Source organism: Lepidochelys olivacea, assembly GCF_965140295.1.
Source record: "Lepidochelys olivacea isolate rLepOli2 genome assembly, chromosome: 26".
Taxonomy (NCBI): Eukaryota; Metazoa; Chordata; order Testudines; family Cheloniidae; genus Lepidochelys; species Lepidochelys olivacea.
In genome coordinates this window covers 3,712,753-3,740,017 of record NC_140436.1, presented here as the reverse complement: position 1 = coordinate 3,740,017, position 27,265 = coordinate 3,712,753, and the positions used below count along the sequence as shown (strand labels likewise).

Sequence of the window (27,265 nt, the reverse complement as noted above, 5' to 3'; positions counted from 1 at the left end):
TTGCTCTTAAAGTAGGGATAAAACTGCTTTGACAAGTATGAAGAACATAAGGTACCCTCCCCAAAATTACAGCACTTACTCCTTGAGTACAGAATGAGTTTCCTGAGAATTTACAAGTAAATCTATTACTTTGGGTTAAAATAAGTTTAAAATGGCTCCTTTAAGAAATTTAGCATCAAGTAAGTGTTAGACCATTTTTGTCCTGAATGGTCTCGGTAACAAATAACTTGGACTATTCAAACTTTCTATTCAGTTCATACTCACTGAAATCTTATGATTTGAAAATGTTGGTTTGTTTAGAATCTGGAGTCATGCTTTGCTGCTGTTCTTCATACCTGAAAGTTTCTCTATCAGTGGCTGATGCATAAGGTTCTTCGACAAAGCATATACTAATATTTCAATTTTGCAGGTTGACTTTATCAGCCAAATCTATTATATCTCAGTTGATTTCATGTTTCAGCTGCTTCAGTGCACCTGTTTATTTTTTCTCCTCATCAAAAATATGATTGAAAAAAAATGAAGAATTAGAGGGGAAAAAAAAAGGTGGGTGAGAACAGTTATAGGCTGGCAAGAAAAAGTATTTAAAAATACATTTAGCAAGATGCAATGTAAATAGAGTATGGCACAGAACCTACCTGCTTTATGGAAGGGATGGAGATGGCAGGAATACTCTTTGTATTCTTATTGACTGGTTTTGTTGTAGTGTTTTTTAACACATCATGGTGGTGGTGCTAGTCAGGACTCCAAGTGCAAATCTCAGCTTATCATTAACTATGAAGTTGGGACCTCCCCCCCCCCATGTTTTAAAACTAAACTAAAGACCCCATCTTGATGCACTTCTACCAGTTTTGCACTCTGGACTTTGGTGGAGCTGTTCCTGATTTACATCAGTGTAAAGTCAGCAGAGTCTAGCCATACGATGACTTGTGGTATTGCTCTGTCTTGCTCGCATACCCAACCATGATTCGATGGTAGACAGGTTCTCTAGGGCTCACAAACAAACCAACAAACCGAAAGGAAATTAGAAGGCTCCCAGACCCCCTACTGAAGACTGAAAGCTGCCCCCGGCATTGTAACAGCCTCCCCAGGGCTGTATGTCTGGGGAAAGGTTTATCTTGAGGAGTGATCACTGGGAAAGAAGAATAAGGGGTCGGGGTGGGGGAAAAGGAGGTTTGCAGGAGGATAGCTGGGAAGGCAATCAAGGAATCAGAACAAGCCTGCAGCGAGGATCGAAGGGGAAGCGATGTAACGTTTCTGGGGAGCAAGATGAAGCTGCAGCGTCTCCCAGCAGGCCGGGCAGCAGTTCGGGAGGAGGGGGACGGGGAAAGCGATACAAGTAGGGACGGGGACGGGAGGGAAGATGGGGAAGAGGGGAAGAAAGGAGCAGGGGAGGGGAATCACCCGCATTCTGCTGCGGCAGCAGCTGTCCCTGCGCCCGCCTGTCTGCCAGGGCGCACCTGCTCCATCCCTTCGCTCGTGCCTGGGTCCGGGTACCACGTCCTCCCCCTCCTGCCTCCAGGCCCCGCCCAGCCCTGGCCTAACTGGCTGCCGGTGGAGGGGCGGGGGGCTCATTAGGGATGCTGGCTCGCAGCTGCTCCGCTTAGTCTGTAGCCGGGCGCCTGGCAAGCGGCGAGATGCGGAGTGCGAGCGGCGAGAGGCAGGCGCCGGGAAGCGCAGGGCTGGGGGCACCCGGCACCCACTGAGCCCCCTCCCCAGTCCCCGGAGCCTCAGAGCCCCTCCCAGGGACGCCGCTCAGTCATAAAAGGGAGGCAAGTCCCAGGCTGGCACTTGAGCCCTGAGAGCCTGGCGGGAAGTTACCCCCCCTTGGCGGGGGAAGGAAAGCAGGAGTGAAGAAGGGGGAAAGGAGGCGTGGAGGGAGCATGGGGACACGGGCTGCAGGAGGAGGGTGTCCCGCACGCCTGAGGAGGCGGCTGCTCTTGCTGCTGGGGCTCTGCAGCTGGGCTGCTGCCCTCAGAGGTAAGTGGGGGACGAGACAGCAAGACATGGTGCGCGGGAGCCCGGCCCCCCGGCCGTCCCAGGGAGGTGGCTGCGGAGTTGAGTGGGAAGAGCACTGAGCCGGGAGCTGTCTCCTCCTTAGGTGCTGATTGCATCCCCGGCTAGCTGGGGATGCAAAGTTTGCTTAGGCAGCCCTGGGTTTCGTTATGTCTCACGGGTTTGCTTCTTGTGCGTGTGTACGTTTGATGCACGCAAGGGAAATTATTCCACCAGCTTCCAAAAATAAAGAGGGTAGGGTGAGGTTACCCCCTACCTCTCCCCACTCAGTGGTACCTTTTGTATCTGTCTGCATCCTGGAGTCCTTTGCATGCACTGAACAGGGATCACTCTTTTTGTTTGTATGGTGCACCTCTAATGGATGGCCTGTTTTTTTTGGGGGGGGGGGAGGGGGAAGATCGGAAAAAAGCATGTCCTGCTGCAGGACATCGTGTCCAGGAGTTCATTGGGAGTGGGGTGTGGGGGGAGACAGAATTGCAGTGGAAATTGTGACTGGTAGTTCAAATCCTTACTGAGAACAGAGGTGATTTACCACAAGACTGCTTGTTTGATAGGCAGAGAGAACTCCAGCCTGTTAAAGTGGGTGAGAAAGATGTAGCATGAGTATCCTTTGGGCTCCAGTGTGTGAAAATGTACCCGTTGGACAAAATCCCTAAGCCTCCTGCCTTCCTTTACCACCTCCTGTAGCAATGAGAACTTAATTACTTGTCAAATAACACTCTGGTCTGGGATATGTTTATTTTTGGTACACACTGGTTCCCACATTTTTATTTAATGTCGTCCTGCTAAAATTCTTCAATTAGAAAATCTGCCAAGCAACTCGCCAAAGAATGTCAACTGCTCAGCATCTGGAATCCTTGACACCTTGGCTATTATATCTGGACTTCTCATAAGTGTGTGTGTTTGTGCGGGGGGTGTTTTCATGTTTGTCATCCTTCTCAAGGAAAATATTTGCTGTTGGAAGCTAGTGTTGTGTTGTTTTGTTTTGTTTTTTGGTGGGGCTTTTGTTGTTGTTGACTGTTTGGAACTTGAGATTGATACATCAGTTGTTGTTCGGCTTCTTTTCCAGATTAATCAAAATCTGATGCTGTCTGAATAGATCCTGAGGGAATCTCTTGAGACTGTCTATTATGCAGGAGTAATAATGTCTGTGTAGGTCTCCATCCTTGCCATGTGTATTATGTTCATCATTCCATTTTCTTTCCCATGTACTTTGTTGTTTTAGTCTTTATAAAATAAGTCATTAGCAGGTAGCTGGTAACATCTCGTTATAGTTCCTGTGTGTTTAGCTGTCCACCCTCATCTGCTATTCCACAATAAAACCAAATGGTTTGTTTAGCAAAAAGATAAGGGTGAATGCAGAGGGGATAGGTGGGAAGATTTTGGTGTAATTGGGTGAAGTGAAGTGTTTAGGAGCCGTGGGACAAAAGTTCCTATATATAAAAAGTCAACTTTTGTTTTCAGGATTGAACGTGACAGGGAACAAAATGCAGTTTAACTACTTTTTCACCCCCAATGTGACTATAAATATAATGATTTATATATGATTCCCTGGGGAAACTGTGTGTGTATTTAAATCTGAAATATTAGAATGTGTGGGATGAAGGGAGGCTGAAGGACTTTCTCTGGCACATTTTGAACACTGGGAGTTTTTGCCATTGCCTTCAATAGTAACAGGATCAGGCCCCTTTAAGCATCTGAAATTTCACACTACAGGTCACGTGCAGCAGGCCAACTCTTTTTCTGCCCTCTCTTGTTAGAAACAAGCTTCAGCTACTTAGTTAAAATGTACCGTAGCGGATGTTGTAGGTGCCAAGCTAATGTGCAATTGTTTTTAGGCATTATTATGAGGGATAGCAAGGTATTTTTAGAACCACTTCAGTGGCTGCAGAGTCTCTCTCACTTTTTTGGTGCTGCATAGTGTTTACTTGTAGCTTTAGCTGGAGCAGTTAACCCCAGTTACTGACCCATTGAGCTATAAGATTACAGTTTATGAAGTTGTCTTAGAGCCACCTCTAAGAGAAATTGCATTCCAGAGTTTCACTCTGAGCAGGGCTTAAAAGCAAAAAGGAATGATTGCAGATAATCTTTGCATTGCATTTTAAGTCTATTAGAATGAATGTGTGCATAGCTGCAGGCTTTTATTTTACAATAAACATTGTACAGAGAGATACTGGTAATTTGAAAAATGGGACATAGAAAGTCACTAATATTTCCCTGGTAATTAACTCATTGATGCATGGAAAACTATACTTTGTGTCCATCCCCATATCTGATATAAAGATGTCTGCAAAATATAAACATCCTTCTCTCAATGTCTTGTTTATAAAGCCCACATCTATGCATTGGGTGGTATTGCTAGATCTAAGTACATTTTGTTCTAAATAAGAATCATTAAGTGTTTTCCTTCTTCTTCAAATGGTGCCTATGCATTTACAGAACTGCATGACAGCCACTGCATATTGCTACTGATTTTATGAAGATAAAGAGCACCATTAACCCACGTAATGGAATAAGGGTGGGTCTGTGGCCAACAAGGTATTGGAACAATATCTGCTTTCAGTCTAAAATGTCTGGTAATAAATGTGTAAAACGGAGGACAACAGCAGTCTAGATAGTTGCATAGTTGAGACCCTGGCTAGGATTCTATGGCCCAGTGGGGCATATAATACAACTCTTGGAGATGGAACCAGAAGAAATGCTTTCTGGGAAAAGGCACAAATACTGAATTCCATTTGTAATAGTCCTGTAGTTAAGGTAGAGGACTGGTAGTCAGGAGATCTGAATTCTAATCCCATCTATGCCACTGATTTGCTGTGACCTTGGGCAAACTAATTTTACCTGTCTGCTTCAGTTTCTCTCATTTGTAAATGGGACTTATGTTTCATTGGGGTATTGTTCATCTGAACTCTTTAGTATTTGCTAAGTATTTGGAGTCACTGGATTGGCGCTCTAACAGTTCTCTATGGCATTTCATGTGAGGCTTATTATTGTGTTGCGTGGCTAGTTCCACTTATTTGAATATGTGGAATAAGGAGAGTGGGTGTTTAAAAAAAACTGCTTGAAAGGAATATATTTTATGTATGTTGTTTTCTGGAGAGCCTCACTGAGATTCATTTCTTTGTACCTGGTACCTTGCTGAGAATGAAGCTTCTTGGTTATTAAAAATACATTTAACAGTTTACAACTTGAAAGTATGTGGGGGGGGGTATTCTGACCTGCCAAGTGCTAATTGAATCCACACACTGTCAACATACTGCTTTCTTTGTTCTTTTTAAAGTCCATATGTGGTGAATGTGTTGTCTAGATGTACATGAAATATTCTAATCATTTTATGTAGGTAATATACAAAATGTTAGGAAATACTCGTGGATAATAGTTATGGTCCATTTGTGTGATTTGGTTCTGAATATGTCATTTAAGGCATCCTCACCGTGGGCATTCTGCTTATGGACTCAGGGTTGGAAAGAAGATCATATGGTCCATCCATTTGTTTGGTACTCCAGTGTGTAATACTTTTCAAGAGTGTGTCTATCACTCTCTTCATTCAGTTGCTCACACAAATTACCTTCTCAGCAGAGAGATGGCTCCTGAGCGAACACCTGCAGTTTCTGTTCATGTCACCATCTTACTTAGTAGTTGATATCTGCCTTTGCTATATCCTTCAGAATGATGCACACTTGGTACGCTCATAGTAACATAGTTGCTCCATTTCACAGATTGGGAAACTAAGGTTCAGAGAGGTAAAGTGACTTGCCTGAGGCTACAGAAAGGATTCTGTGTCAAAGCTGAGCCTAGAATGTGGAGGTTCCTGGTCCCAGTTCTGTATTTGGGCCACTTGACCATCTTCCTTCACCTTTTTTCTTTATGAATGTAAATCTAGATTTTTCTAATAATTCTTAAAGTCAACTCCTGACATCTTCTCACTTCTTTGTTGCTCTCTTTGATAACTTTCCCAATTCATTATCCTCCTGATAATATGTTGCCACAAATTGTGCATGAAATTTTAGTGGGCTGGTGTGATTACACCTGTAGAATGCCAGAATTTCTTCCAATATGAATGGGCTCTAATTCTTTACATCAGAGGGTAGCGGTCTCTTCAACATCTAGATGCAGTAGGTAGATGCAACCCATTGTTTTTGTTTTTTTTAACAGCACTCTTGTTGCATAGCAAAGTACTTCTGCACATTACTACTTTGCAAAGAAAATACAGTACATTACCTCTAACTCAGTGTAGCTCTGCACAGTAACTTCCCTCCTCTGTGGCCAAACATCAGATCAAGGTGTTACATATAATACTGTCATGGCACACAGATCTGCAAATAAACTCCATCATATACTTGCTTACTAGATGACATCTTTCTGTGGACATGTTCCATTAATGTAATTAGAACTAGCATAACAGTTCCTTTGTGCTAACCTATTTCTGAGATTTTATGGTTAGTCTCTTTTTTTTTATATGCAAGTGCTACTTGATGCATAATTTCTTCACAGTTGCTGGGGGGATATATCATTTCTGTCTCTTCATATGCAAAGAATATTTCTAAAGAGGTGAAATGAGCTTACCATGCTATGAAAACAAGTGTCGTCCTTGATACCGTAACTGAATTTCAGACCTAGATGGACTTTCACTAACGCAGAATGAAAATTGCTAATATAATGGTACTTTTATAGTGAATTACAGGTGGAAAATACAAATAGTATGATATCATATACTAAGATGGAAAATTACTTATGGTACAAGGGATCCCGCAGCGCAACTTGATGTATCTTTTCTGTATTTTTAGTCTTGCTTTCTGAGGAAATGTGGAGTCTGAGACTGAGAGCAGAAATTTAACACCAGAGGCTGCTGTTTCTGTTGTTTTCGATTTTGCTGCTATTGTAATGGAGCAGATGGTCGGATCCATTTATAGAAAATAGAAACTTGTTTCATTTTCCATTTCTACTTTTAAAGAACTTGTCTTGTGCCACAGTGTATCATTTGGCCTACCCATATAGCATGGATATTTGCAAGTATGTTGTTTTTATAGTCTGTTACAGATCATTAGAAGACAATAGACTATATTGTGATGCACGTTGCAAGTAGATTATGAAAATAGCTAACAATTCAAGCAAATCTAAACTTATTTCACCTTTTGTAACTTCAGTTGATGGTTTTGTCCTCCTAACCTCTCAATGACATCCAATTATTCAGTAATGTTGGTGATGTAGGAGAACAGGAATTGCCACAATCAGCCGAGGGACATGTCTAACAGTACCAGATGCTTAGGAGAAATCCAGCAGTGATCAGCCATGGAAGAACTTCCCCATGTGGGAAACTTCTTTCCAAAACAAGTAAACAAATATGCCCTTATCCTTACCCTGCAAAAAATTCTACCTAGAATTGCTGTGGATATCTCATCTATATAAATGTCTAATCCTCTCTTGAATCAGACCAGAGGGGGAAAAGCCTGCTGGGCAATATTGTCCTCATGGCTGCCTTTAAGAGTCCGTTAGCTGCTTCTACTGCCTCTTCCACAACTTATAACCTGGGTTGGAGTGTTCTAATGAGAAGACTTTTTTAGTAACACAAAAGAAAGCAATATATCAAAATACTATGATTAGAGAAACAAAATGTACCTTAAGTTTCAGAGTAGCAGCTGTGTTAGTCTCTATCCGCAAAAAGGAAAGGAGGACTTGTGGCACCTTAGAGACTAACTAATTTATTTGAGCATAAGCTTTCGTGAGCTACAGCTCACTTCATCGGATGGATTCAGTGGAAAATACAGTGGGGAGATTTATATACACAGAGAACATGAGACAATGGGTGTTACTGTACACTCTGTAAGGAGAGTGATCAGGTAAGGTGAGCTATTACCAGCAGGAGAGTGGGGGGGGAGCCTTTTGTAGTGATAATCAAGGTTGGCCATTTCCAGCAGTTGACAAGAATGTCTGAGGAACGGGGCGGGGCGGGGGGAATAAACATGGGGAAATAGTTTTACTTTGTGTAATGACACATCCACTCCCAGTCTCTATTCAAGCCTAAGTTAATTGTATCCAGTTTGCAAATTAATTCCAATTCAGCAGTCTCTCGTTGAAGTCTGTTTTTGAAGTCTTTTTGTTGAAGAATTGCCACTTTTAGGTCTGTAATCGAGTGACCAAAGAGATTGAAGTGTTCTCCAAGTGTTTTTTGAATGTTATAATTCTTGACGTCTGATTTGTGTCCATTTATTCTTTTACGTAGAGACTGTCCAGTTTGGCCAATGTACGTGGCAGAGGGGCATTGCTGGCACATGATGGCATATATCACATTGGTAGATGTGATATATGACCTTAGTCACTTATGAATTATTAGCGGGCCTTAGCTTTACAGAGGAAGGATATTTTTGTGATTATGGCAGTGCCTTCAGGAGTTAGGAGTTCAGTTCCTAGCTCTGCCATAGACTCCCTCTGTGACCTAGGGCATGTTACTTAATCTGTTTGTGTGTACCCCATCTGTACAATGGGAATAATAATGCTTCCCTTTGTCTGTCTTGTCCATTTAGATGGCAAGCTCTTTGGGACAGGACCTGTCTTACCATGTGTTTGTGGGCCATCCAGGACAACAGTGCTCTGATCTTTCTTGGAGTGTCTAGGAGCTAGTGTGATACTAATAATTGGCTGACTACTACTATTTGTTTCAGGAGAAGTTCTTTAACAATAAAGAAAATGATTTTAAAATGCACAAGTGGGAATTAGGTGCTGAAACCCAGTTGACTTTCAATGGGAATTTGGTGCCTAACTGCCTGTTTGTGCCTTTGAAAGCCTTCTTGAAAAAGGAATTATTTGCACGTGATAGAATAACAAGCCTGGAATGGGAAGACTTTGGGAATTGATAAGGGGACATAAATGCCCTAACACCAGTTCATCTTTTTGCATCCTGCCAAGATTGGTAGTAACTAAAAATAGTTACCAACTAATGCTTGGCTGGCTGGCTTGTAAGAAATGAGTTGGTGGCTCAATTCAGTTCCCAGTGGGCAAATGTCCGTGTCACACAAACACACCACCACCACTGGACAAAATCTTTTAGCAGAGGCCTCATTTAGCAGGCCCACAAACAGCCAGGCTTGGAGAGTAATCCCTCTTCATGGCAATGGTGGCAACTTTCACTACCGTGACCTGGGCTTTATCCTTTCTGTGTACAAAGAGGGTTTCTGTCTGGTTCCTTTCATGAATGCACAGCTCCCTTCATCTGTAATTCTAGAGAGAAAGGAAAACATATGCTAACAATATCGCAACTAGGAAATCTTCCCAGACAAAGGAGAGGGAGGCAGTGTGTTCTAGTGGATGGGTTACTGGGCTGGAACTCAGAGGGACCTGAATCTATTCCCAGCTCTCACGTACTTTCCATATAACCTTGAGCAAGTGTCTTTGGCTCTTTGTGCCTGTTTCCCCACCTTTTCTTTGTCTACTTATACACAATAAGAAGATCTTATAGTTTATGTAGCAAAAAGGGACCTTGATCTCAGTTGGAGTCTAAGTGCTATGGTAACACGATAGTTGTACTGGATCCAGAAAATTTCCATTTAAATTAATGGGAGAAAAAGTGTTGTTTAGGTTTTTTGTTTAGTTTTTTTAAATACAGCCAAGTTTTTTAAAATGCTGCTTATTTTCCCTCAAGTTTGGGATGACAATCTTTCGAGTGCTGCAGAACCACAAGAGAACTATGTTGAGTCATTGCAAACAAATGAAAAATCAAAGCATTCATTGTTTCTTTAAACATGCTGTAAGATCTAAAGCTTTATAGAAAAAGTGTTATAAGAATCTTCCTTAGTGAGCTTTTCTTTTTCTCCCAATCCAACTTGTTTTGTTATCAAATTGTGGCTTCTTTCAGGGTATTATCATAACAAGAGATTAAAGTCTCTTAAATTGTGCTTGACAAGAACTTCAGCAATACAACATAAGCTGCCCATTCTCAAATGCTTATCATGCTGCATATCCTAAGGCACTTTACAATCCATAAAACACTTAAAGCAAAACTCCTCTTGAATTGGATAAAATGTAGAAAAGAAACCTTACAACCAAGTTTTGGGAATGGAAAATGTCTGTCTCTGTGCTCAAGCAAAGAAGTCCAGCTCTGTTGGGTACCACAACTGGAGTCCAATGGGCATCAAAGTGTTGTATGAAAGTCTTGCTTCCAACACTACCTCCCCAGACCTCAGACTGGTATGTAAGGAGTCAAGAGGTCATGTGGACACATAGGATTTGATTAAAAGAAGGGATAATTCAGAAACCAAATTTGAATAAAATATTTTCTCCTCAGAGAGAGAGAGAAATATTAATAAGTGTTTGCTGAGATGTGTCCTTGGTGTGGAAAAAAATATTTACGTTATATAAGGCCAGAACTTCAGAACATAGCATTTATACTTTGCCTGCATGCATATACTCTAGTCTGCAATACAGAATATGGACTTATACATCAAAACAGTCAATGCACATGCAAAGATGCAATATGGGCAAAGAATTCTGGACCACTAGCCTATTATGTAGTCTCTAGAAACATGCATTTGTGCTGTGCTCAGAATAAGGCTGATATGTTCTGTCTTCTTTCTCTAATTTGGGAGGTACATATTAAGACCAGTGTTCACTAGGTCTGAAAGAATACCCAGCTAGTAAATATGGGATTCTGCCTTATTGTCTCTGAGAGATATGCAGGGATCAGTCTTTTTATTTCATTTGTAAAAGGCATCACTTCAAACTGTGTGCACGTTTCTCATTCTTGGATCGACAGACTAATGTAGACCACCTTGTAGCTATTATAAAAATGGCTGGCTATGTTCCTTCACGTCAGCAGAATGTTCCTCATCTTGGTAATTTAGGATAAGGGCAGGTTAGCTTCCAAAAATCTTTCTCCTGATTGCCGTCCATTAGAATTATGGAGGAGGAAAGGAATGACAAACAAAAGACTCCACAGCGGGTATTTGATCTGAGTTTAAAATGAAGCTTCACAGTCTTCTCATAATTCCAAGTGACCTGGAACAGTGCCCCACTGTGAGGCACAGATAACAGATATCTGATTTAAGGAGGCAGTATCAAACTTGCAATTAGCTGAAATGTAAATTCATTGTTTCAGTTGATAGTGTTTTATTTTTCTTTGTGGGGGAAAGCATTTGGGGGGAGTGGTTATTGTATTCATCATTGCATCTCCTCCACCTGAGGAGTGTGTATCAGTGTAAAGGGCTGAAGGTGAGATTTTCAATAGAGCGACAAAGCAAACTAGGGCTGGGAGTTTTAAAGGAGCCTAAGGGAATTAGATGCCCAACTCCCAATGGATTTTTCAATTTTGAAAATCTCACTTGGAGTGAATATTTTATTTGAATTTTGCCTTTCTGTTTGGAGAATGCCCAGACAGAATAGCTTTTGATTTCCATTGGTTCATGTTTGTGGGTCAGTGAGAGAGAGAGAGAGAATTTCACTTATTATTTGGCTTGCTATTCAAACAATTAAAATCTGAGCTGCCTATTTGTGATTGGTTGCAATTATTGTGCTATTATTGTGTTCCCTAGTTGGATAAGTATAACTTTTTTTTATCTGGTAAAAGTGCCTTTGTGAAACTAACATTTTTTTGAGTATTTGTGCCAGTAAAAGTCAATTGTTTTAATGCTTTCAGAGAATAAACATAAAATAGGCACACACAGCTTAAGTGAGAGAATTGTGAACCAACTACTCACAGAATCACTTCTTCTACCACACTCCGTAGTAATAAATTGTATTACAGAAATGAATTTGTTCTACGAAATTGAATTCAAGTTTTTGTATAAAATTCTGTCCAATGTACACAATCATACAAGTGTCCATGACTTTTATGGTGGTAGATGCCTCATGACTTCTTGGGAGTAGGCCAAAACCAAGACTGCTGTAAATATGAGGATAGGCATTACCCTTCAAATATTATGTATGAAATTCCTAATTCAGGAGATATTTACTGCTGGCATATATGGTCAGAACTCTGTGTTTGTGTGTGTGTGAGAGAGAGAGAGAGAGAGAGACAGACTGGTTTTTGTTTCTTTTAGCATAAATATATACGATGTAAACTGTTTGCTTAGAGTTTAAACTTTAATTCTAGATTGCATTTAGCAACACTTTCCCTGTCAGAGTACTGTACTGCAATTGAATAATGAATGCAATGGACATTCTGAAGACGGTAGGTGGTGCATATATTTAATGCATGCCTTGCTTCTTTAGCACTATGTTCTAACTGAAAGCTTCCAGATACTGCTGTACATATCATGTAGTTCTGAGAGTCGCATACATTTTTATAGGTACATTAAAATATCCTTCTAATTCTGAAATTGAATGGTTTTACCCAGCGTATTACATATTATTTAAGGCTGGATAGCTCCCATATATGGTATACAAAGAAATGGTCTTTTATAAGAGATGGGTTGTGTAGTTGTCATAAATTGGATTTGTTTGGAAAATTGATCTCCATGCTATATTAACTGTGTATTCTGTTGTTGGGAAGCAGTGGAATCCTGTTAGACTCAATGGACCAGAACCTCACCTGGTGTAAGTCAGCACAGCTCCATTTAATAAGGGTTAGTTCTTTCTTAAGTGAACCCTGAGTTCTACTGGATAGGGCTGGGCAGAAAACAACAACTCCGTTTTGCAAAACACTTTGACGTTCAAGTCCCTGTGCTGTCTGATTAGGGACTGGCACTTGAACCTGGGTCTCCCACATTCTAGGTGAGTGCCAGGCTCCTAGCTATTCTGGAGCGGAGGTGCTCTAACCACCAGGCTATTCTGGATTGAGTTTTTTTCTCTCAAAATGTTTCTGCAAAATATTTTGTTTTTGCTGAAACTGCATTTTTCAACAGACACAAACATTTGGCGGGCAGGGAGATAGCTCAGCGGTTTGAGCATTGGCCTGCTAAACCCAGGGTTGTGAGTTCAATCCTTGAGGGGGCCATTTGGGATCTGGGGCAAAAATTGGGGATTGGTCCTCCTTTGAGCAGGGGATTGGACTAGATGACCTCCTGAGGTCTCTTCCAACCCTGATATTCTATGATTTCATCATTTTCCTGCCCCCCCCCCCCACAACTATCTCTACTATTGGAGATGGAGAAAGCGATTTCCTGAAGCAGTGGTTCTCAACCTTTCCAGACTACTATACCCATATCAGGAGTCTGATTTGTCTTGCCTACCCCAAGTTTTACCTCACCTAAAAGGTGACTGAAATATTGCTTGCTTTCTCCTTTTTTGCCATATAATTATAAAATAAATTGATTGGAACATACATATTATACTTCCATTTTAATGTGATACTTGAGCCTGGTTTTCACTTGTGTGCCTTGTCCTTCTGGGAGGCTGTGAAGCAACAGCAACCATTAAGTTTTTCTCCATATTGAGTCTATTCCTGTAACCTGCTGTAAAACTAGGCAAATACTGTGTCTAGGTGAGTTGACATGCCACCTGGAAGATCTCTGTGTACCCCAGGGGTATGCCTATCCCTGGTTGAGAACCATTGTCCTAAATTGAGGCTGACCACTCATATCAACCCCTTATTACAGGGAGTGTTTGTATGTGTTTAAACACACACATTCTTTTATAATATTTTTTTCTTATTTCTCCTTTTCTTTTGCAGCCTCTCTAATATAAGAAGCAAAGTCAGTAATTTTAGTCTAACCTTTTGAGCCACAGTGTTTCTATTTTGAAGATTAAAACAAATTTATCTACTCTCATAGCCTTTTGGGAGTAGTGTGTAGTATTACCCATACCCACAGGATACTACTTGGTACCCCCCAGAAAACATGCCAGTAGTACACGGTTTTGTCACAGTAACGGAAAAGCTCCTGCTGTTCACACTGTAACATAGAATCTAGGACTTATCCAATGTCAAATGAGCTAACCAAATAAAAAATGAATTGAAAGTATTTAATCTGTCAGCATCAATGAATCTAAAAGGATTATCGCTCCATTAGTGCTAATAGATTTTTTCCAAAGATAACTTTGCTACTTGACTTGCTCATTCCTATAAAGATTGTTACAGATCTAATTTATACTACAATTTAAATATTCCTGTTATATTTCGATTGAATCTGGGGCTTGTTAATGAGCTACCTTGACTTTTGTTAAGATTGATAACTTTGCTTTAATTGTCTGAATGCTAGTTCCATTCGTTGCTTCTATAACACTTCATAACAATTGTGGGGAGCTTTATTTTATTTTATTTTATTTTGAGCTGTAGGGAAATGTAACCTTTTAACAGCTCAAGCTAATGACTAGAGTTGGACATCCCACAAATTACTCACCAGCCAATTCCTGACTCCCCTTTCAGGAAATGGGATGGGATTGAAAGAGCAGGAACAAAACAAAACTGATATTCTGCTCATTATAGGTCTGATCCTGCTCCCATTGATATCAATGGCAGAATTCTTTCGTACTCACTGAAGTCAATGAATCTCTTTCTAGGGACTACAATGGAGACTGAAATAGTTTTAAACATCCAGTTGTCTCCTGGAAAATCCGCACAGCACATTCTCTGTCTAGATGAGATTGAATGGCTCTATGGAAAGGAAGGAGGTGGAAACGTAATGGATAGAGAACCTTTCTGACTTCAGACAGAGTCTAACTCAGTATTTTGTATTGTATTGGTTCCTTAGATTTAAATAACACACAAAAATGCCCTTACAAAGCTCCTCGTGGCTGAACAGTTACATCTACAATTGCAAATGGTGATCACCTAGCATCAAATAATGAATCCACTGAGCCAGCTAATAAATAAAAACCAACAAAGTAAGTTCCCTTTTTCACTCTCTGACCTCACCTGCCCAAACATACCTTTAACCTTCCCCCAAAACCATGTCATGCCTTCAGCAGCATGCCTGGAAGGCCAGGCTATTTTAGAAGAAGGTTTGAGGCAAGTTTGAGTCCTGGGTAATGACTGAACTTTGTTTCCATTTGATGCCTATTTGGTTCTCTCTGAAATGAGATGATGGTCTCAGCCCATATCCTAGTTGGCTGGTGTTACCATTGCATTTAGCACTGATCAGCTCCCTAGTCCTTCCAGCAGAGACACCAAAGACTGAATGTGAATAGGGAATGAACTTCCCTCAGGTCAGTTGCGACAAAGCATTGCAGTGCTGCTGTCCATATGTATGACTTGTATTGCGTGACTATTGAAAGCCAACAATGTTCTAGGTGCTGTTTCTGTTCTGTGGTTAACTGGAGGTCTTCAGTCTCCACGATTGTTTCATCCAGCACCTTTCACAAGCGCTGTTATTTCTAATCGCTACTTTTTGAGATGAAAGCTTTAAATGTGAAAAGGTAATGAATGCTGTATAGGGATAGATTTCCTGATGGATTCTGTAGCTGTGGGATACAGAAAGGCCTCGTAAAATGTGGTAAATGTTGACCACTGTGCTCCTCAGCTCTTGTCCCTCATCCCTTCAAAATAAGGTAGACTCTGTAACTAAGTGACATTTCTAGCTGTTTTTACCTTTTCCGAGTGAACAATTTCAGCAGATGTGAACTGATTTCTCTGTGTGTTTGAAATACAGGACTGCTCTTTAGCACTTTTACCCTTTGAAAATATGAAAGCTCTTGAGTGCTTTCATATTTTCAAAGGGCAGTAGCAACTTTAGTGAAAGAGGAGAGTGCAGAAAACTGACTGCTCTATCCTTTATTTTTTGAAAGTGCTGTCAAGAAAACATGTTCCATAAATATTCTGTAGCTTCTTTTACAGAGATGGTGGAGAGGTAAGGGAGCTTCTTTCCAAAGGCTGAACATCATTCTTGTCCCAAAAAATGTATTGTGAAATCTCTTTGCCTCTTCTTTTCCTCCCCTTCCTCCTAGAGGCCCACCTCATCCATACACACCCAAAATGAATGCGCGGGAGCTGAATCCAGAACACTGCTGCAAGTCCTTTCAGCAGTGACTTGCCAGCCTATAACCCCTGTGAATGAAATCATAACCATCAGTAACTCAGCAGAGCTATTCTTGAGTAAATTTTTGCGTTCGGAGTGTCAGTTATAGTTATAGTCTCTCAATCCTGTGGAGAGAAAAGGTGCACCTGTAAGCTGGAAACAAATAACAGCCACCCGATGCTCACATTATATTGTGCCTGCGTTGCACCACAAAGTTCCATCATTTAGGCCTGTCATACTTAACCTCCAGAGCAGCTTAACAGGAGAAGCTGAGCCTCTCCTGGAAAAGAGGACTTTGCCTGCTTGAAATTCTCCCCCCTTGGTTGATGTTTATTTGTGTGTGTGCGTGCACACGCATGCAAGTGCTATAGATAAATAAAAACCCCTTTTGAAGAATCTAAATGGCAGTTTTAAGAGGTTTGCTTTACTCTTTGTGTGATATTAAATCATTAAGTTAAGAGCAACAAAACTTGCTCTGTGGGGAATTAAGTTTCCCAGCTGGGGAGGGACAGACATGTTGATTAATCCAGCAGAGGTTGTGGAGCAGGGACAAGCATGAGTGAAGTGATGGAAAATATCATGACCCTGAAGTTGCCTTATTTCCCATGGTAAATTTTGTCTAAAAAGCTGCAAGTAAGCCAGTAGGTAATGCTTGAAGACCCAACCACCATGGTGGCACCTAATGCACCTGGCCAAAGTAGGAGTTCTTGGTGGACTGCAGACTTTAAGCAGTAGTCCACTGTCCCAAGATTCTCTCTCCTCCTATTGTGAAACTTGGCTCAGCTGCAAAATCAAATGCTACCCACCTCTATGGAGCCACCAGTGGGCTTCCACCTTGGGAAACATATGGAGTTATGGTGAGAAGGGGAGTTGATGGGAGGCCAGAATAGGGTAGAACAAGCAATTAAGGCATGAGGAACAAAAGTCAAAAGAGACACCGCGGTAAGTCGACCGAAGGTACGTCGACTCCAGCTACATTTTTCATGTGGCTATATGGTGAACTCCTACTACTGAGACTCAGCTGACTGTAATACATGGTAAAGTTTTGTAATGCTTCTCATGAATTATCTCATCTCAGCGGCTGTTTAAAATTCATGCGTAGTAGCAACTGTGAAGAAATACCTGAAACACATAAAGAAGGCAACAGTATTCTAATTTATTGCCAGTACCCTTTTTTATTCCCATTGAACTATTCAGAACCTTCCACAATTGATGACTTTCTGAAGTAATATCAGTAAAAAACCTCTTATTTTATGCCACGGAAGCATTCTAATAAATGAGCGTCTTGCTACTTATCGAAGCAAATTGTCACCTGTTAAAATAGGTAACTCTCATAAGAAGATGTGGTAGGAAAAAGGATAAATTAATAGGGATGAACCAAGTATATTTGGCATATATGGCATCCACAAGGTAAACATCAGGGGCTGTTACAATTGAGGGGAGTTTGGTGTTTCCATTTATAGGACTTTAATCAAGCTTGAATTTGGAGTGATAAAGTACATTCTTGAAAAATTTAAATTGGACTAATCAGTCCATAATGTTTGACTTTACACATTAACAAGAAAGTTTCCTTTTCCCCTCAGTGCTTTGGAGCAGTTTACTAACCATCAGAACCAAATTTTTTTTTCACATGTTGCATTGCATTTTCCTCCATGACCCAGAGCACTTGCCAAATCCCGCCACTCCCAGCAAAAACATTTGCAGCTGACAGAACTTCCAGAGGGGCTGAATTTAGGTAGTCCCGTTTCAATAGCCTAGTGACCTTTGCTTTTATTTTATTTTATTTTTTAACCTTAGATTTTCTTGCTTCTGTGGGATTAAGTTGGAGTGCTAAGGTGTTGCAATATGTATAGCAATTGTTTAGTCCCCCAACACACTTTAAATAAAAAAGACCCTTATGCTTGGGGACATAAATAAAATTGGTTATAAGGTCTGTTTGGTTCTTTTAAATTTTATTTATGTATTAATCTCTTAGCTCTGTTAAAGACTTAAAACATCTGCTTCGTGGCCATTTAAAACAGTGTCTCATAGCTTACAATGAATTCATAGACATTTATTCAAGATTCTGGTAAGGTACTTGTGTCAGCAATCATAAAACACTTTTTTATTCCTTTTACTCTTACCAGTGAAATGTACCCCCAAAAGTTTGTTTTGAATAGAGCTGTGAGAATACCCTATTTTTCAATTTGGTGACCAAACTGAAAAAGTTGAAACCTTTTGTTTGACTCTAAAATATTTTTATTTTGTTTTTTAAGGGTTTTTTACCCTTTTAACAATGCATTTTACTATAAAATTGAAGTAAAATTCAAAATAAAAATTCATTTGAATCATAAAGTCAGTTTAATTTTTAAAATGATGAAAATAAATGGTGTTTGTTTTAGTGTAAAAAAGATGGAGAATTTAACACAAATTTGTGATCTATTTTGGTCAATCTGAATTTGGATTTCTCAAGAGGGGAAAAAAAGTTTCATCTGAAAAATTCCACCCAGCTCTGGTTATAAAAGTATTGTTGTATATTGCTGAAAAATAGTCTATTACCATTCCTCATTTTCAGGATTTATCCATTTGGGCCAGCCATTTGTCAAACCCTGTTGATTGTATTGGATTAGTGACATTTACATCTTTGAAGTCATGCCTTCATAATCTATTCGCCAAATTTTGGAAAAGGATCCCAAACCAAGATCGAAGACGAAACTGAAAACCTCTAAGATGGTTTGGTGAAGACCTAGGTGATATTTAGAGCTATAATGGTATAGAAAACTAAAGGCTTCCCCAACTCAAAAAAGCCCGCCGTCTAAAACATATACCAAGAACAGGACTTTCTGGGAAATCGAGATGTGGGAATGGCCTATTACTTTGTAAATAACACCTTTCATTCCTAAAGGAACTCCGAATGCTTTATGGATAGTGTTTGAGTCATTCCTTAAGTTAACTCTGAAATGTTGGGGACAGAATGGCTATGACACTACACAAGTATTATTTGATTTATTTAAGTAGGGGAAGTGAAGAACAACCACCTGGCATAATGCAAATATGTCCACGTTGGAATCTGGCCACAAAACTGACCATCCTCATGCTAGTTTAAGTTTACTGCCATTTCTAGCTTTGTTATAGCACGCACTGGCTTCGTTACAGCAACCATGATAAAGAAAAAAAAATCTTTGCAACTCCTTTTTTTCTGTGTGTATGTTAATTCAAGGCAGCTAATCTATTACATAGTCTATAGGCCATACATGAGCTCTTGATATCTACAAATACACTTAAAAACAAGAGGATCATTTGCTTTAAGGTGTTGCCTGAAAGATCATGCTCAAGTCTGAAGAACTAATGGTGTTGGTCATGGAAAGGTTGCGGCATGTGTTAACTGTAACTTGAAGTGCAATACTGTCTGTGCAAAATTTATATTGGTGGCTGAGTAGCTTTTCAGTAAAACAGCATCGCCACTGTAATTTCACTTTTAGCAATGTGAGATGTAGGATAATCCATGAAGAAGCTCTTGTTCAGAGCAGTAAGAGGGAGAGGTGCTGGGGCAGTGAAAACCGATGTTGACCGCATCTTGTCATTAAATTATTTCTGCTGGAGATCAGGAAATCCCCTGTGGTTTCTGTCCAAGTAACCTACTCCATCGATATGGCATGACAAGTATGTCAGCGTCCTCACAAGCTATATTGACTCAGTAAGGAAAAGACAACGACAAGATGGCTATTTTTCAGAGTAGCAGCCGTGTTAGTCTGTATTCGCAAAAAGAAAAGGAGTACTTGTGGCACCTTAGAGACTAACAAATTTATTTGAGCATAAGCTTTCATGAGCTACAGCTCACTTGCAATCTCCTTTTAATGTACTTAGGACAGTTCAGTTTCAGCACCTCTCTTTAAGAGGTTCAAACTATTTGCCATGTTTCATGTAGGTGGACTTGACTTGTAAGGAACTCAGGTAACCTCTTTAGTGCCCCTACTAATGCGCACCAGGCACGTGGAGGTTTTTGTTTTGTTTTAAACTACTAAAAATAGAACCAAAGACTCACATGAATCACAGTTGTCTGCTTCAGCACCCCTAGATGAGGACAGCTCTGAAGCTGAAATTGCTATTAAGAGTCCAAAAGGATGATTAGCTGCTTAGGCAGCTATGTTGGAGACAGGCCCTGTCATAAATATAAAGGGAAGGGTAAACCCCTTTGAAATCCCTCCTGGCCAGGGGAAAGCTCCTCTCACCTGTAAAGGGTTAAGAAGCTAAAGGTAACCTCGCTGGCACCTGACCAAAATGACCAATGAGGAGACAAGATACTTTCAAAAGCTGGGAGGAGGGAGAGAAACAAAGGGTCTGTGTGTCTGTCTATATGCTGGTCTTTGTCGGGGATAGACCAGGAATGGAGCCTTAGAACTTTTAGTAAGTAATCTAGCTAGGTATGTGTTAGATTATGATTTCTTTAAATGGCTAAGAAAAGAATTGTGCTGAATAGAATAACTATTTCTGTCTGTGTATCTTTTTTGTAACTTAAGGTTTTTTGCCTAGAGGGGTTCTCTATGTTTTTGAATCTAATTACCCTGTAAGATGTCTACCATCCTGATTTTACAGGGGGGATTTCTTTATTTCTATTTACTTCTATTTTTATTAAAAGTCTTCTCGTAAGAAAACTGAATGCTTTTTCATTGTTCTCAGATCCAAGGGTTTGGGTCTGTGGTCACCTATGCAAATTGGTGAGGCTTTTTATCCAACATTTCCCAGGAAAGGGGGGGTGCAAGTGTTGGAAGGATTGTTCATTGTTCTTACGATCCAAGGGTCTGGGTCTGTAGTCACCTAGGCAAATTGGTGAGGCTTTTTACCAAACCTTGTCCAGGAAGTGGGGTGCAAGGTTTTGGGAAGTATTTTGGGGGGAAAGACGCATCCAAACAGCTCTTCCCCAGTAACCAGTATTAGTTTGGTGGTGGTAGTGGCCAGTCCAAGGACAACAGGTGGAATATTTTGTACCTTGGGGAAGTTTTGACCTAAGCTGGTAAAGATAAGCTTAGGAGGTTTTTCATGCAGGTCCCCACATCTGTACCCTAGAGTTCAGAGTGGGGGAAGAACCTTGACAGGCCCAAATTTCCAGAAGTGGTGTCTAACTTTGAAATAACAGCTGAGACACCTAGGGCCTGACATTCAGAAGTACCGAGCACTCACAGCTCCTAATAAATCTCTTGTCGTTGTCACTTCTTGTTCAATTATATGGGAGCTGCAGGTGGGCACCCACAATTAGATGCCACTTTTGAAAATGTGGCTTTTAATTCTTCATCCAGACATGGTGACATTTGTCTCAGCGTCTCAAAAGATACAGTAAATCCAGGCCTTAGATAAATAACAATGTTGCTTATCTGAACCTCAATTATGCAAAAAACAGTTGTGTTCCCCAATATATTAAATTGATATTTTTTCAAGTTATCTAAATTTATTCAGTATCCTCCACGATATTAAATAATTGAGACCGTACCATATACCCAAAGCGACATGAAATGACTTGCCTAGTTCAGACAGTGACTCAGTGCCTGCAATAGAACCTAGGGGTCTCCAGGCTTATGCTTTAGCCACATAGGCCCACTAGACCAAAGTCAAGTGTAAACTTTTAAGGGCCGAGAGGTGCAGTAAAATGACCAACATTCTTTAGTTGTTTATTACCCTGCACATATAAAAAGGGGTGTCTATAAAATTTCAAGGTTTATTGAAATGAGTCAGTAAATTTATAACTAGAATTACATAATGTGAAATATTTCTTCTCACAGGTGGCTCATTCAGAGGGTGGGAATTCAGTTTTGTGTGCTTGCCACAGCAGGAAACTCGGGTAAGAGTTTATAAGCAGTAGACATTACCCTTGTGTAGTTTTCAAAGTCTATACTCTGTACTTAACGGAGCAATACCTGAGCTGTTACCTTGAGAATACACCATCTTCTTACTCACATAATGAAATCCGCATTTAAGCTGGAATCCCGTTTAGGCCGCTTTTAGCCAATTACACTCTTGGAATCGAGAACTTGAATATTTAGTACACTTGGATCTAGCCTGGATTCTCTTATGGACGTGATCCTTCAGTGTACAGTGTCTTAGCCTTGCTTTGGTAAGTCACCTGCAGCTTTTGGGCATCTGTTTTTAGGGTCACTATTGCCCTTGATAAATGGGAATGGTCTAGGCTGAGCTTTAAAGAGTAAAATGAGAGTAGCAACAAATGGGGCTTTGTTTGGAGGTTGATATAATTTGTTGTTGGGAAAAATCCTCTTTAGTTGGTATTAAGCGATTATTGGGCTGTATTGAGTATATTTCTGCATGCTAAAAGTGCAAATGCGACACGCCAGGAGACTGAAATATTCCAGCCTTGGAAAAGGCACAACATAGGGAGTAACAAAGAAAGCTTTCCTCACTCTGTTCTGCAAGGCACTTTGTCCCTGAATTTCCAAGTCTGAGAGTGCTCAGATTTTTCTCTTAATTTAAAAATGCTCAAAAATAGAAGGGGAAACTTTGGGCTCTTCTCTGCAAGCTTTTTTGTCTCCCATGAGCTTTTCTCTTGGGGAATTGTCATTGGCCCCAATACGACTACCACTCCCAGAGAGGATGGATGGTGCTAGTCTGAGACTTGGGGCGCCTACATTATGGTCCCTGCTGTGCTACAGATTTTCTGTGTGAACTTGGGCAAATCACTGAATCCATCTGGGCCTCTGGTCCCCATCTGTAAAATGGAGACAATAGCACTGCCCAACATCACAGAGATGTGGGGAGGATAAATACATTAAAGATTATGAGTTGATCAGATACTATAGTGATGAGGGCAGATAAGTACCTAAGAGAGATGAATGGTATAGTGTCCTAAAATAATGGTCAGCAAGTTCTTACACTGGTGAATAGATACCTGCTTCCTATGCCCCACCAGAACCGGTTAGGAAGCTGTTGAATTTACAGTATTAGCAAAATCCATTTGTGGCATTTTCAGCCTTCCATGGTTTTATCTACCACAGTTACTGTAGTAACTGTCTATAAACCATTAGGCTTTAAGCATTCACTTGGTTCAGCAGAAAGGAAAGGGAGAGGGGGAAAGTTATTTTAATAACCAGTGACTGGCATCTTAGCTTCGTTTTTATTTTGTTTGTTTTTGAAGGGAGGGGTTCTGAAAACTATGTGGCAGCACTCCACACAGCATTCAGGAAAAGGACTTGGGTATCTGTTCCCAGGGTAGCATTGATCGGGGAAAAAGCGGGTGCCAAGAAAAAAGCAATAGGCACTTATTTATAGTGGTAGGAAAAGTTCTGAGAATTGCTCACCTATGTTTAGAAAAGGAAACAGGAATAAACACCACTCTCTGTATTTGTAGATCTGTACTTGTACTACAAACACAAGAGCATAAAAGAATCAATTTCTTATAGCCTGTAAATTATTCCCAGCCTGCATCATTCTTTGCCGAATAAAGAACAGTTGCGTGAATTGTATTTTAGTTGCATGTCAAAGCAATGACTAATGAGCTGAGGTATTTGGTGCAAAGCTGGAATAGTACAACCCCCTTTTTAGTCATCTTAGACTAATTAATAACCAGTATTGCCTCATTACATGTTGGCATGTCTCTCTCTCCTTGTCTTTGTGCATCTCTTTAAACTGACCTTGCTATACAGTACTTCATATCGACAAATTCTGGTAGAGGCATGCTACAATTGCTGCTGGCTTTCCCATAGGCAGAGTTCCCTGGCTTCCAATTAACTGCAGAAGAAATCTAGCTGACAAAGGAACAGGAGATGGAATTCATGTGTTCATACTTATATAATCAAGACATAAACACCCCAGAACATACCTCAGGGGGGCCAACAACAGCAGTTTAAAGTTTTTTGTGTTCAATAGACAATGGATACTATTTCAGGAAATGCATGAAGTAAAAACACACTTTCTAACTGACTTTTCACACGTCCTGGATCATGATTTTGGCCAACATTCAAGACCATTCTCCTTGTTTAGATACACATGAAACCCAAATATTGTCTGGTAATGTAGGGAAGATTAATGGTGAGTTAAGACTCTTGGGTTCTGTTCGCAGCTCTGCCCAGTGAACAAGCCAAAAACTTTGTTTTACCAATTTTGTAGAGCTATTGAGGGTTTTCTGCATTCGAAGAATTTTTTTTTTCCGGATAGGTGTTTACAGTGGAACAGAGAGGAGACGTTCTGTGAGATGATGCGGAAGATCCCCAGGGCGTGAGGGGAGGGTGTGGGCGTTCAGTGCTAGAGTGGGAGACAGGACAATCCTCAGTTATAATGCCAGGTTTGCCAGTGAATTGCTGAGTGACACTGGGTAATTCACAAAAGTCTCATCTTTAAATCAACATTTTGGGGACAACAGGAATACTTGCTTACATCCACAGGGATGGACTGTGGGGTTCTCTGCAGGTCGCCAAAGCAAGATGAAGGAGCACCTAAGTCTTGCTCTGACTCAAAGTACCGCATATTGCAATATTGGTCAAGGTTCCTGAATTTTATTTTTCTTTTAGGTTTACAACCTTAGTTTCTTTCATTGTTTTCCTGCCTTGGAGTTATTTCAGGCAGATGCAGTACATTCAACTTCACTAGAGTCCATGATGATCAACTTTGATTTGGTTATTTATATATGCTTTTTCTTTCCAGCAATGCAGTTTGCCTTGATTTCACAATTTTCAGATAACTTTATTTTTCTTCTTAATGGCATTTTCTCTAAGGGAGGTTACATAGTAATGTGTTAATCACTTCTTTTAATGTATTAACATCCTGAACACAGAGATTTTCTTCTGTAGTTCAGTAGGAACCCAATTGGTTTTCTCTACATATATGATTTATAAAGTGTTTGTAGGTTTCATGTATGTATATTTTCTGATCTGTTTCATTTGTTAGGACAGTTCTGTAGCCTGCTGTTCTTAGGCAGTAAGAATTCAAGAATATTATTATAAATATGACTCGGGTTGCTGTAGAGTGAATGGGGTAGAATAAATTTTTAGGTTAGTGATATTTTTATTCTAAAGCTCTCCCAGATATTTTTTATTCCAAAGCTCTCCTAGTAACTCCCAGATATTTCAGCTGGGTTTGTGATGAGGTGGTGAAATCAACACATCTGCTCTTGTCTTGGCCTGCTACTTTGATTGAAAAAAACAAATTAATGGGTAAATTAATGTTATTTTTGAAGGAGCTATACAAGCATGCCGTGTTGTAACTCTAGATTTTTGTAGTTGTACAGCATCACTGTTAGTTTTAAGTGTCCTAAATAATTTCCTGTTTTAACTAAAAGTTGACTATCAAATCACCAATTCTGTTTACAATTGCTTTCAAACAAGGTATTTAACCTAACCAGGAGCATGAGAACACAATGCAAGGCTGGTGTAATGAATGGTGAGATCAGTTAGACTGTACAAGTACTGCAAGAGAAGTGCTAAAAGTGATGCTCTTGTCTAAAACTAGACTGGACAACATGTCTGGTTACATTTTGCCACAACCCTGGTCCTCCCTTCATCTCAGACCCTGGTGGGGATGCTGCTCTTCTCTCCTATTCCTGCTGTTTCCAACCCCAGCCTCCTCCCCCTTTCCACTTGTTCTGCTCTTTTGAACAGTGCTGTAGCCGACTCTTTTCCATGTTGGTTCACCTCTCCCACTCATCAAAAGGACTGGTAGAACTTTAGGCCAGATACTGAGGGCCTTGAAAAGGGAAAGAAAAATCAGAATTGATGACAGAACAAGAGGAAGAATGGCATTGAGTTGGGGCTCTGGAAACCTGGGTTTGGTTCCCTGATCCACCACAGATTTCCTTGTGTGACCTTGGGCAAGTCACTTAGTCTCTTTGTGCCTCAGTTCCCCATCTGTACAATGCGGATAATAGCACAGCTCTCCCTCCCTGGGGTGTTATGAGGATAAATGCATTCAAAACTGTGAGATGCTCAGGTACTTTGCTGATGAAGACCTTAGATCAATAAACACTATTTGTTTTTTGGCTTCATTACCATCTGAGACCTGCAAGTTGATTAGTGCCCATACCGGTGCTTTAAACTATTATGCAAGGCATAGGGATTAAAAAGATGACTCATGTCCACTACTTGTGCTTACTTGTCTTTATCGGTTTGGTGCCTCTTTGTTTACATGCCACATCAATCATGTTACAGTCTCTAAACACAGCTATACGGAGCAGCAGGTATCCTGAGGACCCTCTTCTTCTTCTCCAGCCTACACTGACTTAAGCAGAGCCGTAGTTAGGATTGCCAGTTAGGATAGTTGTCAGTACTCTAGATGAACATGTTGACTCTTATTCCCAAGGGCCATCCAATACCATTAGAATTGCCTTCATGTCTGAAGCGAGCACGTTTCCTGGAAATAATGTGTCTATAGCATGGTAAGCTCCTGTCGATGCCACTAGGAATTAGGGATGCTCAACACCTTTGAAGATCAGGCTAGATGTATACTTGGAGAGGAGCTCCTGGGTGTCCCACGTTAGGGTCTTCACCTGCTGCTTCAACACACCCAAATTTTGGACAGGACGTCAAAGTTGTTTTGGGGATAATGCAAACAAGATGTAACTTTAGGATTCCAGGTTCCCTGAAGTCATTCAGTGACTTTGCTTGAACTTTGTATTTTTTTTTTTTTTTGGCTCTAGAGAACACCTGATTCAACTCTACCCTGGGATCAGTAATGACTGACTCTGTGTGTGCGCATGACTGACTGCATGTGCATGCGCACATGATCATTCAGAAATGAAAAAGGAATGGTGTCTACATGACTACCACTACCATTACCGGCATTAATTATTTTCCTTGTCTGTCATGTTAGCAGAGAGTCCTAGGGTCACACGGGTGTCTTCTGAAGTAGCTTCATTCTAAAGGTGATCACTCCAGATTGAAGCATGTTGATAGGGATCATATGTGGAAAGTTTTGTATTGCTGCTTCTGGGCTGTATGTGTTCTGTAAATAAGACGTCTAGGGCTAGAATTCTTTGCAAGCATTACATTCAGTAAATACAAAACTTAAAATTAAAGTAAATAAAGGAATCAGGAGGATCTAAGCCACAAAGTAAAGATAGTAACATGCAGAATATTGAGATGCAGACATAGTAATAGAGTTGAAAGCCAGAACAGTGCCCATTCAACCTTCTTAATGGCAAATATGAGAGAATGAGTGCAAAGTGGTTTTTCTCTTTCCCTCCCCCGCCCTCCACATATACACAAACATTCACAATGCAAAGTATCTTCTAGAAAGTTTGGTGTTTTCCCTTTTCAAACTGAGCAACTTCAGAGGTTTTGCCTGTTTACCTCTTCTAGCTCTGGTTGTAGCATCTGAAGTCTTAAAAGCTCTGTTCAGAGTTGTCTGTAGACTTTTATGCTCGTAGTTGTATAGCCTTGGAAGATGGCCATCCT

General features: G+C 40.5%; 1 protein-coding gene across 4 annotated transcripts in view; it reads left to right on the top strand.

The window, feature by feature from the left end:
• The first annotated feature begins 1,619 nt into the window (after positions 1-1,619).
• UNC5D (unc-5 netrin receptor D) overlaps positions 1,620-27,265 on the top strand; it is a 287,207-nt gene continuing 261,561 nt past the window's right edge. For all 4 annotated transcript variants that reach the window (XM_084615270.1, XM_084615269.1, XM_084615268.1 and 1 more), the window contains exon 1: positions 1,620-1,977. In XM_084615270.1, the coding sequence (XP_084471396.1) occupies positions 1,881-1,977 (97 nt within the window). In that variant the 5' untranslated portion in view covers positions 1,620-1,880. The remainder of the gene's footprint in view (positions 1,978-27,265) is intronic.